This window comes from Sebastes fasciatus, chromosome 6, assembly GCF_043250625.1.
Source record: "Sebastes fasciatus isolate fSebFas1 chromosome 6, fSebFas1.pri, whole genome shotgun sequence".
In the NCBI taxonomy this organism is placed as follows: Eukaryota; Metazoa; Chordata; class Actinopteri; order Perciformes; family Sebastidae; genus Sebastes; species Sebastes fasciatus.
In genome coordinates, this window is record NC_133800.1 from 21014330 (window position 1) to 21028453 (window position 14124).

Below are 14124 nucleotides of genomic sequence, written 5' to 3' on the forward strand. Positions count from 1 at the left end.
CAGTACCTGTTTAAATGATTCCTATAAACTCTTCATAATGGGTGACTTATCAGAAAGTAACTCATAGACACTAGTGGAGCGTCATAACATTTTAGGGCAGAGTGTTAACGTAGATAAGAGAAAAAGGAAGTCTTTGGGACGTCAAAACGAGCTCTTAGGTACCTAGTTTAATATACATTTTGATTTGAATATGTGAAGAGTATAAATACCTTTCTCACTCCATTGCTTAAGAACAAAGGGCTTATTTCCAGATAGTATGTGCATATTGTGCCAAATTGGGGTCTGAAAATGACCACTTACTGGTATAATGTAAATGCTTCTCCACTCTGTCTAAGGTTGGCTATTGTATTGATGATGATAAGACCAAAGGTTGTTTTATATCTATGAACATACACTTATTTAAAAATATGAGATCATGGAGCAAAGTGGACATTCAGCCTAAGTCTTGTTTGTATTAATGACACGTCAGTCATTAAGGAAGGTCACTTACCCTTTAACAGTTATTCATTGTCACATGATTTTCCTCAAAACACAAAAACATAAGACACATTCTCTCAGTCTGTTGCATTCAGAATAAAACAATTTATTCATTAGAAACATATAAAAATGACAAAAACAACCAGGTGGCAAGTTATAAAAATTTCCAGTTTGTACAAAACATCCAAAACCATCATCAAGAAATGCATACTCACTCCATATGAGGACTTTCATCTTGGTTATATTAGTAAATATAGTACAACTCTCTTGAATCTTAGCTACAAAGGTATTCTTAAAATCTGTTTTTCAGGTGACGTAATAAAAACAGCTTTTGTCATTTTTCAGTAAAAAAAAAGAGCAAAAAAAAAGTAGGCTAATGGGCACAAAATTCATTACAGACTTCACAGCAATTCAAATACAGAATCAGAAGTCCATGAAGTATTCACAGTGTTGCCTTCACGTCAATGAAGTGAATTGTAAACATTGTTGCATATCATATCTCACCTTCATAAATATACAGAAATACTCATCATGTGAGCACAACTTGTGTAAAAAAGGTAAAACTTTTCAATCTTTTTGAATCCTCCGATCATCCGATTTGATTTTAGCTCGTCAGCTTCGTGTTCCATCAACTAGTGCGTGTTTGTGACATTAACAAAAATAAGGCAGAAATCATTTCCCCTGTGTTTCTTATAAAGTTTTTACAATATCTGTCATTTAATCACAGAGACGAGGTTTGATCGATTCAGGTGGAGTAAAAGTAGCATTTTCTAATCTGATGAAATGATGAAGTGGAATATACAATACAGCAGGGTTCATTCACATTAAGGTACATATAAACATTTGTACATCTTGAACAAATACTGGGAGGCTATTTGAAGGGATGTGATTAATAAAGTCTCAACAGTCGAACGTTATTGTGAACGATAATATAAAAACAGGAAATGAGTTCAGGTAACCAACAGGAAAAACCACGGTGGAAAATAACAAACAAACTCTTATTTTAAATACAGTAAATTATTGTTGTGGAGTAACACAGTTAGACATCGGGAACTGCTCCAAGATTTTGTACCAAAGTACAAAAATTCAGAGCTGCCTAATCATGTGATCTTTGAGTACTATTAAGTACTTTTGTCGTATTCAAAAGGAGATGGGGGTGAAAATGCTTTGAGCATTGTTTGATTGGCAACATTACAGATACAGACATTTCCACAAACAGATGTTATCTTGGACACAGACCTACTTAATTGTCATTAGCATCCCTTTATATTATTAAAGGGAAGTCTTTGATGCGATAACTTGAAAGTATGTAGCATGCTGCTGCTTTTATAAAGCAGGTTGTTCTCAACAGTAAACCTGTCTTAGTCGAGGGTGAGCATTTCATTTCTCAAAGGGGCCCTGTGTGCCTGATTGTCATGGTCTAAAAGAAAAATCCCAAAATACAGTTGCACGAGCTTCTTAGAAAAATAAATAATCCCTTCTCAGCTTCATCATGCAAAGCACAATGGAACAAGAAAAAGTCATCTGATAACAACTGAGGGGTTGCAGTCTGTCACATTTGATGGCGTACAACATATGGTGCTGTCTCTTTAAATTGCTTTACTTTAGTCTGCTGTAACAGAGGATAAAAAACTTTTTTTAAACAATGAGTTCTTTCACATGAGAAAGCTCCAGTGAGATGTGACGGCGTCCAGGACCACAGTGCTGTCGTCTGTTCATTAAAACTGCTTTTTGGTATCTGTCTTGGATGTACCTGTGAAAGACAGAGATAGAGATCAGTATGGCGTTAGAGAACAGTTCCTAAAAGGTCAAGGTTAAAACATTTTAACTAGCTGCACAGGTTTTTTAGCATGCACAATTTCACTGCACACGGATGATACAGTAAGCAGGCAAGAAAAGGATGCAGGCAGGCGAGCAGTGAGAGGTGGGAAAAAAAGAGGTGAGAGGGTAGGCAGAATAACGGACCGAGTTAAGCTGCTAGAGCAGTGCTGAGCCGGAGTCAGAGTCTGAATCGTGGCCAGGGCTGAGGCATTCCTGAGCCTGCCTGTACTCTTGGTACTCCTGGCGGAGAGCGTTGAAACGCGCCTCGCTTAGGGAGCGGCTGAGCTGGCAGCGAGGCGGGTTGGAAACTGGCGGGCTGACTGAGGGACACGGGCCTGGGGAGGGCATCAGGGAGAGGAAAAGCATGGATGGGCACGTCATGGGACAAGCTCACAATAATCACAACACAAGGGCAACAGGGTGAACACATGCGGCACCATCACATCAAAGCGTTACACTCACAATGACACATGCAACATCAAAAACAACAACGAGAAAGTGGAAAAGTAATGATCACCTTTCTGTCGCTGGTCCTGGAGGCCAGCAGCTTGATCATATCTGAGCTCCCCCCTGCCTTTCCGGAAACCCGTTTGTGACTGATCAAACCTCATGGCCTCCAGGACCTCAGAGTCCACACACGCATCAGCAGAGTCCCACTCATAACTCTCATCTACTGATGTGTTCCTTCTAATGAGATACACAAAACAAGTGGTTAAGATAACATCACAAACGAGAAACAAAAAACGACAAAAATGAATGTTATTTTGGCAACATAAATAAATCCCTCTGCCAAGAAGACACTCCAGTGAGTTTGTTGTTATTTTTTTCCAGGTGTGGCGGTGTTTCACCTTTTCACTCTTCTCTCAGGCAGCTCCGTCTCGGCTCTGTGCCGCTCGCTTTCCTCTGTGGTTTCGGGGGAGCTGAGCAGCGTTGGAGTGATGGACAGGGACTGTCGGAAGAGGCCGGCGCTACCTCTACCGCTGCTCTGACTGGCATAACTGGTCCTCCCTCCCTCCCTGGTCTCTGTCTCCCCTCCCCTCCTCATCATCATCCTGTCTGGCTGTCTGTAACTTTCTGCCTCTCTGGGTGGGAAGGGGGCGTAGTAAGGTGAGGGCCAGCTGATGCCCCTGGGCAGGTAGGACCTCGGAGGGCCTCTGCTGGGCTCCATGGGTCTCATGCTTTCCCCTCTGGATCCTGGCCAGTGTTGGTACTGGGGGACAGGGATGGAAGAGGGCATGGGGACATATTTATGCTGGGCAGACCTCATGGTATCTTGATATGAGGGAGACCACCTGGAGGACTCTGGGAAAACAGTGGCTTGCCGTCGTGGATCGGAGGGTTCCAGCATCGGGGACATTGAGGTTTGTCTGGGTGGGTACATGGAAGGAGTGAGGTAGGAAGGACTAGCTAAAGGTCTCTGTGCGTGGTGAGGCATCTCTAAGCTGCCCATGCTAGGGCGTCTGAATGGGACATACTCCCTCCAGGAGGGGCCCGGTCTGGGAAAGGAAGGCGGGCTGCGACCCAAACTGTACGACTTCACCCTGACATCTGGGTTTGGGAACTCGTCCCAGTAACACCTCTCAGAAATATACGTCCTCGGGCTCTCGAAGTGCTCCCACCTCTGTGAGCCTAAACTGATGGATTTCTTTAGGAAAGGACGAGGGTGTCCCATACCTGAGAGCGTCCTACAAGGGCCCATGCTTAAGGACTTCTTTAGAAATGGCACAGGGGCTTGACATATTCGTGATGCAATGTTATTAGTCCTGCTGCCCTGAGAAGCTCTTTGGGATTGCTCTGATAAAGACTCACTACTGTCTCCAAAACTCTGTGAGTGTTTCGACACTATGTCTGCCATTCCTCTAGCTGCACTGAACAAGGTTTGAGCTGACCTGGATCCCAGTCTGGATTCAGGTCTGTCTGTGCTTTTGTTCCCAACTCGAATTTGTGTTTTCTCATTATAGAGCTGCTTGCTAGTTTTTTCTGGACCGGATGACGACGGTGTTGTCTCGTCTGGAAATCTTACTCTATGTTGAGAATCTCTAGCTTCCGCATGGAGGGAGCGTTTATGGCCTTGTTTTTTACCAGCATAGAAGCTGGCATCTGCAGCACCGGCAGAATGGTGGCTTGAGTGTGTTTCCTGTAAATGAACCTCCCAGTTTCTAGGAACTACATCAGGCTTAACCCCGGGGGATTTTTCTTGCTTTAATTCTGAACTTTGTCCAGCAGTGTCTGTGACCGCAGCGTCTTCCACAGGCTCATCCACGCTCATTTCAATGAAACCCGGAAGGCTCAGGTATTCAAGAATTGCACTTGTCTGCAGTGGGGACATTTGGGGCGATGGAGCTGCAGGCTTGGCCTTGAAAGACGCTGACATGCCGGGGACAGAAAATTGGGACTGGTCACTCTCGACCTCTTCTACAAGTGTTAATGTTGAAACAGGGCTCGGACTATGAGAGAAGAGACATTTGTCACTTCTCCTGGAGCGTGTTCGCACACCCTCTCTCTCTAACTCAGAGTAAAAACCCGAACTCTGTCGGTCATTCCTGGCCTGAGTGTCTTTCTCTTTGGCCTTTGCTCCTACTTCGTGATGTTCATAGGGTAAGGTAGAATAACTTGATGGACTGGGATCCCTTGTGGCTGTGTAGTATTTTTCAGGCTGATTATACGATGCAGAGGCTGAACTTTCAGGCCTCTCATCATCAACTGAAGGACCTCTGGCAGCTGAATCCCAGGGCTGAGTTGCATAAGCATACGAATGTCTGGACCTTGAAGCAACACCTCCGTTCTCTGGCTTTGCCCTTAAACCCTGCTCAGTCATGGACTTCCTGCATCTATCTGCCTCTCTTGGAGGACTCAATGACCTGGCTCTCTCCGGTGTTTCTAGACACAGGACAGGGGGACTTTCTGAGGTGACGTTAGGAGAGAGCATGGGGAGGGAGGTGTTCTGGGTGACAGGAGAGCGTGATGAATCAACAACAAGAGAGTCCTCTGTGGTTTCCCTACATGTGCGAGTCTGCTGTGACCTGGGCGATGTGGTCTCCCGGGGGCTCCGTACAGGAATGAGGCTGGTGACTGATGTAACAGGGCTAATGTCCCACTGTATGCGAGACGCAGGGAGCCGGTCCATGGGGCTGCTGGTGTTCCCAAAATAGCACGCCCTCCGATAGTCAGATACCCGAGTCGTCTGACCCGAGGGCCTGTCTTTCTGTCTGATGGTAACATCTTGTGGCTTCCATACAGGCTCGTCCCCCGACTTGGGTGTGTCCCTTTGAGGGCTTTTTGTCTTATTAGACTGTCGCTCGTCTCTCCCACGCCGTCTTTGATCGGCTGTATAGCTCTCCAGCTCCCTCTCCATTTCTTCCCTCTCCTTTGCCAATTGGGCACACTTGTTAATACTATCCCTCTCCAGCTCACTGTCAAGTTGTGAGACCATAGTACTGTTATTAGTCAGCTGACTCTCCATAGGCTGGTAGCCTGAATGGTGTGGTCTGTCTCCATCTCTATCCAGCAGCTTTGTTCTCCTCCCCAAACTCGGGAACAGATCTTCACCATGGCCCGGCATGCGATACCTCCTGAGAGCATCGCTGGGTTTTTTCTCACTGTTGTCCGAGTAGAAGCTGGCTCTTTCCAAAAGAGCCTCTGTGCTTTGTTCGTCGTCAGAGTAAAAGCAGCCGTGACGGGAGAAGTTTCTGGCCATGGCCCGTACTCTTCCAGGAGAGGAAGGAGGTCTGCTCAGCTCTGGGACGTCCACAGTGAGAGGAGAATCCCTCCTCTCGTCCTTCTCTGAGCTCAAGATGCTTGACTTTGGAGAGTCCCTGAATGACGTCCTGTTGCTCCCAGAGCCACTTGCCCCATTACTTTGCAGGACCTCCTTCCTCAAGTTTTTTTTATTGGAGGGAATGGAACCCTCTGGCACAGTTTGGACAATGAAGCGTCCATCTGGGCCTCTGCAGATAGACTCAAGAGCAGTTGGCGAGGTGTCCTGAGAGCCCAGGTGACTCTCAAAGAGTGTGTAATGTGGTGGTGGAGACGAGTTGGACAGGAGTTGTTTCCGCTGGTCGTGGTATTCCCCACGGCTGCCTTTATCATAGGATGACCGATCGGTCTGTGAGGAGGAGTTGTTGGGGAAGAAGGGAAGCGGCGGACACAGCTTCAGCTTTAGGACACTGTCTGGGCTGCGAGGAGGTGAGCGAGCTCTGAAAAAGACATGGACAAGAAACATTTGTTTTGCTTAAAACAACCTTACAGTACCACAGATTCTAAAAAGAAATGATTGAAGGTGCAATTTGTAACTTTCTGCAGATACATACTACATCAAAGATGAGATTGCAATGATGGCTTTGTAAAGAAGTTTCATTTCATTGTTGGTTTTCTAGACAAAATGTCATCAGGTAATATAATATTTATTACACAGCTTTGTTGAATACTCGATTCTGATTGGTAAATCATGGCCTTCTACGGTCTGTTATTTCTTTATAGCAGACTGTTGTTATTTATAACAGACCGTTACTATGGACAAAGTTCTGATTTCGGACTCAGGAGGATCGTTTTAGTGTCAAGTTATTGATTTCTTATGTAAGCAAGCGTGCAATAAGCGGGATAATGTCGCCCCCTTCCGGGCGATGCAAGACCACCGACGCAAACCGCTTCGTGTCGAGATGCAGCACCGCTCTGTCGGGGTTTATTTCACAACAATGACCGACTCGTTGTACATTATCCCTTACATATATAATTTACTCAAGTTACAGAGTTAGATGGCTGGTAGCAGAGTATGAAGAACGTTAAGTGTTTCACCACAGTCTACCGATGACGAACGATACATTAATTAAAAAATATTCAAGCTTTACCAAAATAGAGGCAGAAATAAGCAATACATACATTACAGAAATGTTTAATGAAAATATACAGCTGTACTGGTGAGGACACTTACGCTGGAGATGAGCCCTTCTGGAGGGCAGATGGGAGATCTAAGAAAAGGTGAAGGACGGATTAAAATGTCAAACAGCAGAGTTGAAATTGTCCAATCATATAATAAATAAATATAATAAAATCTTTAAATCTGATGTTCTACCTTGTCTTCTCTTTCTGCGTCGACGCCGTCTCCTCTGACTCATGTAACACGCCGTCACCAGCGAGAGGATGATGGCTACGAACAGGAAGCACACCCCTCCTAACACACCAGCCAACAGGGGCTCAGGGATGAACTCCAAGAAACCTGGCCGCAGGGGGTAAATCTCCATCCCTGTAATCGGACCGGAGACAGTTAAGCAAATGCACTCCTAAAAACCAATGCTAATTTTGTCAATAAACTAATATATATATATACTGTATATGCCGGATCTCGACTCAATATGCATGTAATGCTCACAGTAATCTATACGAAGCCACTTACCTGTGGTGGATACACTGACAGACTCACTCGGTTCACTGAGAACTTTGTTGCTACAAGACATCAGCCTCAGGTCATAACTGGAGTCCTGAGAGAAAGACAGATCAGGCGTTCGACTCAATATAAACTAGTATGCTTGTGATGAAAGTTCAAAAATGTTCATTATAAATCATAACATCAGTTTGATATAACACAATTCTTGCACAATAGCTATGAGATCTACATGCAACCAGGCTGTGAAAGCAAGAAACCCAGAGGCTACATTGATGAATCTTTTGAAAGTACAGATGCTAAGAGAGAAGAAATGAACTGATCATTACCCTCAGCAGTCCTTGTACGAGTAGTTCACTCTGATTGGCACTGATGTCACTGCTGAGGATGACCCAGTGGGCCTGATCCCTGCGGGCCTGCAGCACATAGCCCGTCAGTGGAGAAGATGGAGCATCAGGAGGCGACCACTGGAGGAGAACACCTCGGTCAGTCCGGTTGGCTGACAGGAGTATTGGAGGATCCAAAGTTGGGAGAGTGGAGACGACTGTAGGTGCTTCTGTTGGCACAGCTGATAAGAAGATCCAATATAAGTTCAAACTGATACTTATAGCAACACAGCATTAGAGAGAGTGAGGGAAACTCCAAACAGAACATAAGAGCACATGCACAAACCTAGTGTTCGCACAGAAACAATTTCACTGAAAGGTCCAGAGCCGAGTTTATTCTGAGGTAGGACGCTGAACTGATAGCCGGTGCCGGCAAGTAGCCCGGTCACCAACAGGTAGTTTTTGGATGTCGGCACAGGCAAAGACGCCCATTCATGTTTCCCTCTTGATGCCTGCTTGACCCTGGAACAAAATGAAAAACAGCCAAAATAAAGACAGAGCATAAAACAGTCAAGATTGTTGTTGACAGCTGAGAACTGCATACAGTATGTATTGTATGTTACTGACCAAACAGTGAACTTCTGGGTGTATCCACCATCAAAACCAGGCACCCAGGACACGTTGGCCTGGTTCATCTCCGTGATGACAAATACGGAGGACACAACATGAGGACTGGTGCCTGCGGAATAGAAAAACACTTTGTAAGTTTGAATACGCTTGAATACGCTCAGGTCAAGTGTCACATACCAACATATAAGTTTGTAGAAATAATGTCGGCCCACTCACCCAGCACCATGATCACAGTGCCAGCACCGACAGTTGCTACACGATTAGTGGCCAAGCACTCCCAGCCCCCCTGGTGATCTTTACTGAGCGGCCGCAGCAGGAGGGAGCCGTTAGCCATCACAGTGTACAGGGAGCGAGGAGTAGTGCCAATCTGTGAGGAAGGGCAGCAACAGGTTAAAATAAGGCATGAATAAGACGTGTTTGTGCAGCACCTCTACCTATCAGAGTGGAAAATCGCCTGTACCTTGCTCCACGTTATGTTTGGAGCGGGGTCTCCAGTGGCTTCACAGGGGATGATCAAGTCTCTGCCCACCTCCTGGAGATACTCGGGCCGAGGAGGCACTCGGAATAACGGCGGGTCCTAGAGAAGAGAGAGAGCCTTTTTACTTCTGCCCCATGTATATATCTGTGTACACTCATAGGAAAGGGTTTTCTCTGTAGCTGAAGTTGAGAACACCAGCCTCACCTGTAAAATGACGTTGGTGGGTTCAGACTGTCCCATGGTGCCATAACTGTTATAGGGCGTACATGTGTACATGCCTACAGCGTTGTCATTGGCTGTTGCTATAAAAACGGAGCCCTCGGAGTTCACTATCCAACCTGGGAGCTGGACAGGTCACAAGGAGAGAAAAAATGATGCACAGTGATTTACGAGGCATGTGTGCAGTTTGAGACGATTTCCTCTGCGTGACACATTGTGTTTCTATGCTGCGTTGCTTACCCTGTCAAGATTCAAATTGTTCCCATCTTTGGTCCAGTTGACATACAGCACCGGGGGGTCAGCCTGGACTGGGCAGATAATGACCCCCTCCATGCCAGCAGGCAAGTACGTTTCCCGGGACATTCGGCCCACACGCGCTGGGTCTGAGATGGAGGAAGAGGAATTGATCACAAAAAGTAAAGATGTTCTTGCCCAATGACATGCAGAGAAAGCTCAAGCCACGTGCAATGGTTATAGTTATAAACAAATAATGGGTGTATGGAACCACACACTCTCATAGCAGGCTAAACCCCTTACGTTTCACTTTCAGGTGTGCAGAGGCTGAGGGAGGGGTGAGTAACCCATTAGTTGGGATACAGGTGTAGTTGCCAGCATCTTCTGGGATGAGATTAGGGATAAGAAGTGTTCCATCCACCAAAATCTTCACTCTGGACTTCAGGGACCTAAAGCCAAAACATGGTGCTATTTAAGAAGTGATCAAATTGACATGAAAACAAATTTGACTGTAGTGAGAATAAAAACTGATCGTTTGAGAAGGTTATTTATCAGAGCATGGAAATTATCACAATAATCTGAACCGTAATCGCCTTTGTTTTGAGTTCAAAGCGTGCTCATGACCACACGATACAATAGTCTTATAAATAATCTAATTAGAACTGATTGTATTAGCAGCACGCTTTGGAAAAATGCCAGATTGATTTTCCATTGTGTTTATTTAAAAGGCTTCCTTTAAATATTCTTCCCAGTATTCCACCAAAGTCAATTAGGATACTGTCTGTGATTGATTACGTCATATTAACTATATTTTGTATTCAACAGATAAAAAAGTATGTTAAGTATCTTGGGTTCATGAATACATTACACTTTAAATACTCACTCAATGTGGTAAACATTCTGTCCTTGTTTCACCCACTCGTAGGTGAGGTTAGAAGGGTAGGCGTCAGCTTGACACTGCAGAACTGCATCCTGGGACATGTTGAGAGTGGTGTCTTCTGGGGAGATGATGATGATTGGAGGCCCTTTTGACAAGAAAACATAACACACCCTAATGTTAAGATGTTGTTTTATATAGTGATGCAGTCTGATGACCTGGATTAAAGAGATCAGTGGTGAGTACTGGTAGGCCTTGAATCAATGCTACAGCAGGGGATGGACTGTAGGTGGCAGTATAGACTCTGTAACAATGACTGTCGACCTGTTCACTGGGTTTGTGATAGCACAGACAAAACCATGAAGCTTTTGAAGAGAACAGGGATCAGAGGTTGTCCCAGAAAAACATATGTGGTAGATGTTATTTTCAAAAGCACTAATTCTGTGTCTCGTTCACCTGAACATCACGTCACAGTGCTGAACACAAGATAAGCAGTCATTCTGCCCTTCCCTGATGATAGACAGTTCAACACTGACCTTTGACCTGCAGCTGCGTGAAGTGGGTGAGGTTCCCTTCTGAGTTGGACACGTGACATTTGTACACTCCTGAAATATTTCTTGTGACGGAGGCCATAGACAAGGTACCATTGAGTACCTGAAAGGGGGGCAAAGGTAAAGAGTAAGAGGATCAGAGACAAAAGAGAAAAGTTGGTGGACGATCATGAGGACAACATGGAGAGGACAACAAAGCAGTTTACTTCAAAAGGAACATCAAAGCTACAACTCATACACAAGACGCTAATCATAATTATTAAGTATATAATTAAAGTACTGCAAATGCCATCTGTTAATCTCACTTTTATTTTTTCATGTTTCTCAATTCGGCTCTCATCTTTATGCCAGACAACAGTTGGTCGAGGGTTGCCATGGGCTCCACAGCTGAGAGTCAGCGAGTCTCCGAGCAGAACCTCCACGAAAGTTGGTGGTGTCTTGATGAACACAGGTGGAGCTAGAACAAAGACAGCACAGATTAAATATGGATTTCTATTTACATATTCAAATGGGACATAGAAGACAGTCAGAGCAGTAACTTGAATTTGCAAAATGTGGACGGCAACAGTCAACTATGGCATCTTCAAGGTGGACAACTTGTCTGATAAATGCTTAAAAGGAAAACTTAAATAGTTTTGGTGCGATTTGCTGTGAGAGGTACGACCTGTAGTTCTTGGTTTAATGCTTTTGAGATCCTTGTGAGCAGTTTTACGCCCTCCGTGTGGACATGGTCAGTTGGTGGGTATACTTGGAGGTAACGTTCTCATTTAAACTGTTCACAACGAGCTTTATGGATTTTGTACTCCACTGTATCAACAGATTTGTAAAGAGACCCTGTTTATGCTTCCAAATGTGTTGTTTTGAGTACCACAAATGTAAATGGAGCACAATAACTGGGATACCACCAAACCTGTACTAACAGAACTGTATGTTTTGTTGTACATTTCATTTTGCCTGTGTTATTGGGGGGAGAATATGGACCTCACACTGTCACGTTCTTTTCTCCAATAGGACCATCCATGCTAAAAAATATATGCCCTCATTGAATTGGAAACAAAGGAATTTGGATAAAATATGCCATCATCCATGTACAGGCCTCTGTATCAAGTTTGGTTTTGGGACTGCAGAACATATTCTTAGGTAACATGTATTAATTTGATACTCAGTACGTGCACTGATGTAATGCTATTATTATGTACAAAGGTGTCCAGTGTTCATCTGCAACCTGATGCAGCACATGTAGGTCTTTCATTCACTGTAGTACAATCATATCAAATCCCTACTTCACACTCTCAATGGAACTGTATTGTGGCATTACTAGCGTGTGTGTGACAGAGAGTGGGAAGTAGGTGGGTTAAAATGACTGATTTTAGCATTTAACTTTAATCTTTAGCCCACACAAGCCACACATAACACTGTCCTGCTCCTGTTATTCTTAAGACCAACTCCTACGCTGACATCAGCTCAGACTAGGCAGAGACAAAAACAAGATGTGATCACCCTGCGCACATAACGTCACACAGAACGCCCTGATACACTGCTATAACACCTCAGCATGCCAGAGTCTCAGCCAGGCTGCATGCTGTGGCTGGTCTAAACAAAGACAGTGCCAGTGATGAGCAGTGAAGGAAGCTGCTCCCGAGTCCCCAAAACCCTGCAGCGCTGCACCTGTGATGGAGAGGAAGGTCCATGTGCCGTTTCTAAAGTCGTCTTTTTCGCTGTCCAGAAGCAGGATGCGACATTCGAACCAGCCCTCGTCCTCCAGGGTCAGCCGATCCACCAGCAGAGAGGCACCCCGGGTCAGAGACACACGGCCTGTGGGGGGGAGGGTGGGAGGGCGAAGAGGAAGGGGTGAGAGAGAGAGCGAGAGAGGGTCAGCACACACACATAGCCAGACAGGCAGAGTCAGCACATGCAGGAAGAGGGCTTACCATGCAGAGGACACAGGCATCCAGTGTCACAAAGGCCACAGTCAAAGTCATAGACTTTATACTATAGCAGACAAATCCATGCACAGTGTGAACATCAACTGTTGCTGTAAAGTTTGTTGCAAATAACCAACCACGTAATTATGATTTATGAAAATACGGGAGGGTGGCAGACAAATTATGCAGCTCAGAGGAGGAGAAGTCAGTGGCCCCAAGTTGAAGTGCAAACACATGAATCACTCAAGTGATGATTGTAATGATTTGCAAGATTACAGATGACGCTGGTGTCCTGTCATTTAGGGTTGAGAGTTAGGATGAGTATGCCAGGAATACTTGAAGGCAGCTTCATTAAATCACTAAAATAGTTTTCAGTGAGTCGTCCGTTTTTGTTTATCAATGAGGGACACTGGGAAGAGATAAACAACGTGGAGCACGGCAGATGCCCGCTCTGAAACACAGACAGATCTATGCACGAGCACACACACATCTCCCTATCACAGACACACATACCGCACTCCCTCTCCTCCTCTCTGAACTTCTTACAACTCCTTGTCAGGCTTTGAAACTTGATCTGCTGGTTGCCTGGTGACTGCAGCCTGTTTTCAGGGTACTGAAGTTACCCTTCCCCACCCACCCCCCTTCCTTTTATTCTGTCTCTCAATGAACTCTTTTTTCCCCCCTTCAATCTCAGGGCTTTAAACGACAGGAGGATGCATGCAGGGGGGAAACACACACGTTGCTCATACCAGGCCCTGGCCAAAACCGTTTGAAAGTAAACAGGGGGCGATGTGAAGAAGTTTCCGGCATCTCATCATACCCCGTTAACAGCTAACAGTTTGCTCCGTGCAAAGAAATGAACTAAAAAAACATCTCTTCATTTGATTCCAGAAGACATAGTGTATATAAGAGCGGAGAATTCTTGAATGTACTGCAACCCTGAAACAACAATATCACGAGAAACACAATATCCTCGCCATTCACACCACTTTCCCTCCAGACAGCAGTGTCTGGAGCCGAGCCTAAAAGCTATGAAATTCATTCAACTCTCTACGTGGCCTTAAGACAGGGTGAAACACACACACTGAGAGTAAAGGCAGACAACAATGGCTAACAATTAACCCTGCATTCCTGACTGGGGCTGTTGCTGTGCTTAATAGTCAGGTTTAATGTTTGACTGACCTCCTAAAAGGCTAGCCAGTGTTT

At 45.1% G+C, this 14124-nt stretch overlaps 1 protein-coding gene across 2 annotated transcripts in view; it reads right to left on the reverse strand.

Annotated features, from left to right (window-relative positions):
• Positions 1–564: 564 nt before the first annotated feature.
• The window catches only part of igsf9b (immunoglobulin superfamily, member 9b), a 28019-nt gene continuing 14459 nt past the window's right edge, over positions 565–14124 (reverse strand). Inside the window, exons 4-22 of one of the 2 annotated variants that reach the window (XM_074638342.1) lie at positions 12662–12808; positions 11299–11450; positions 10979–11096; positions 10449–10590; positions 9869–10014; positions 9572–9714; positions 9317–9457; positions 9095–9211; positions 8851–9001; positions 8632–8743; positions 8351–8526; positions 8008–8246; positions 7691–7775; positions 7370–7540; positions 7229–7265; positions 3147–6494; positions 2816–2985; positions 2443–2633; positions 565–2230 (exon numbers count right to left, since the gene is read on the reverse strand). In XM_074638342.1, the coding sequence (XP_074494443.1) occupies positions 2455–2633; positions 2816–2985; positions 3147–6494; positions 7229–7265; positions 7370–7540; positions 7691–7775; positions 8008–8246; positions 8351–8526; positions 8632–8743; positions 8851–9001; positions 9095–9211; positions 9317–9457; positions 9572–9714; positions 9869–10014; positions 10449–10590; positions 10979–11096; positions 11299–11450; positions 12662–12808 (5774 nt within the window). In that variant the 3' untranslated portion in view covers positions 565–2230; positions 2443–2454. The remainder of the gene's footprint in view (positions 2231–2442; positions 2634–2815; positions 2986–3146; positions 6495–7228; positions 7266–7369; positions 7541–7690; positions 7776–8007; positions 8247–8350; positions 8527–8631; positions 8744–8850; positions 9002–9094; positions 9212–9316; positions 9458–9571; positions 9715–9868; positions 10015–10448; positions 10591–10978; positions 11097–11298; positions 11451–12661; positions 12809–14124) is intronic. The other variant, XM_074638343.1, reaches the window with a different exon arrangement.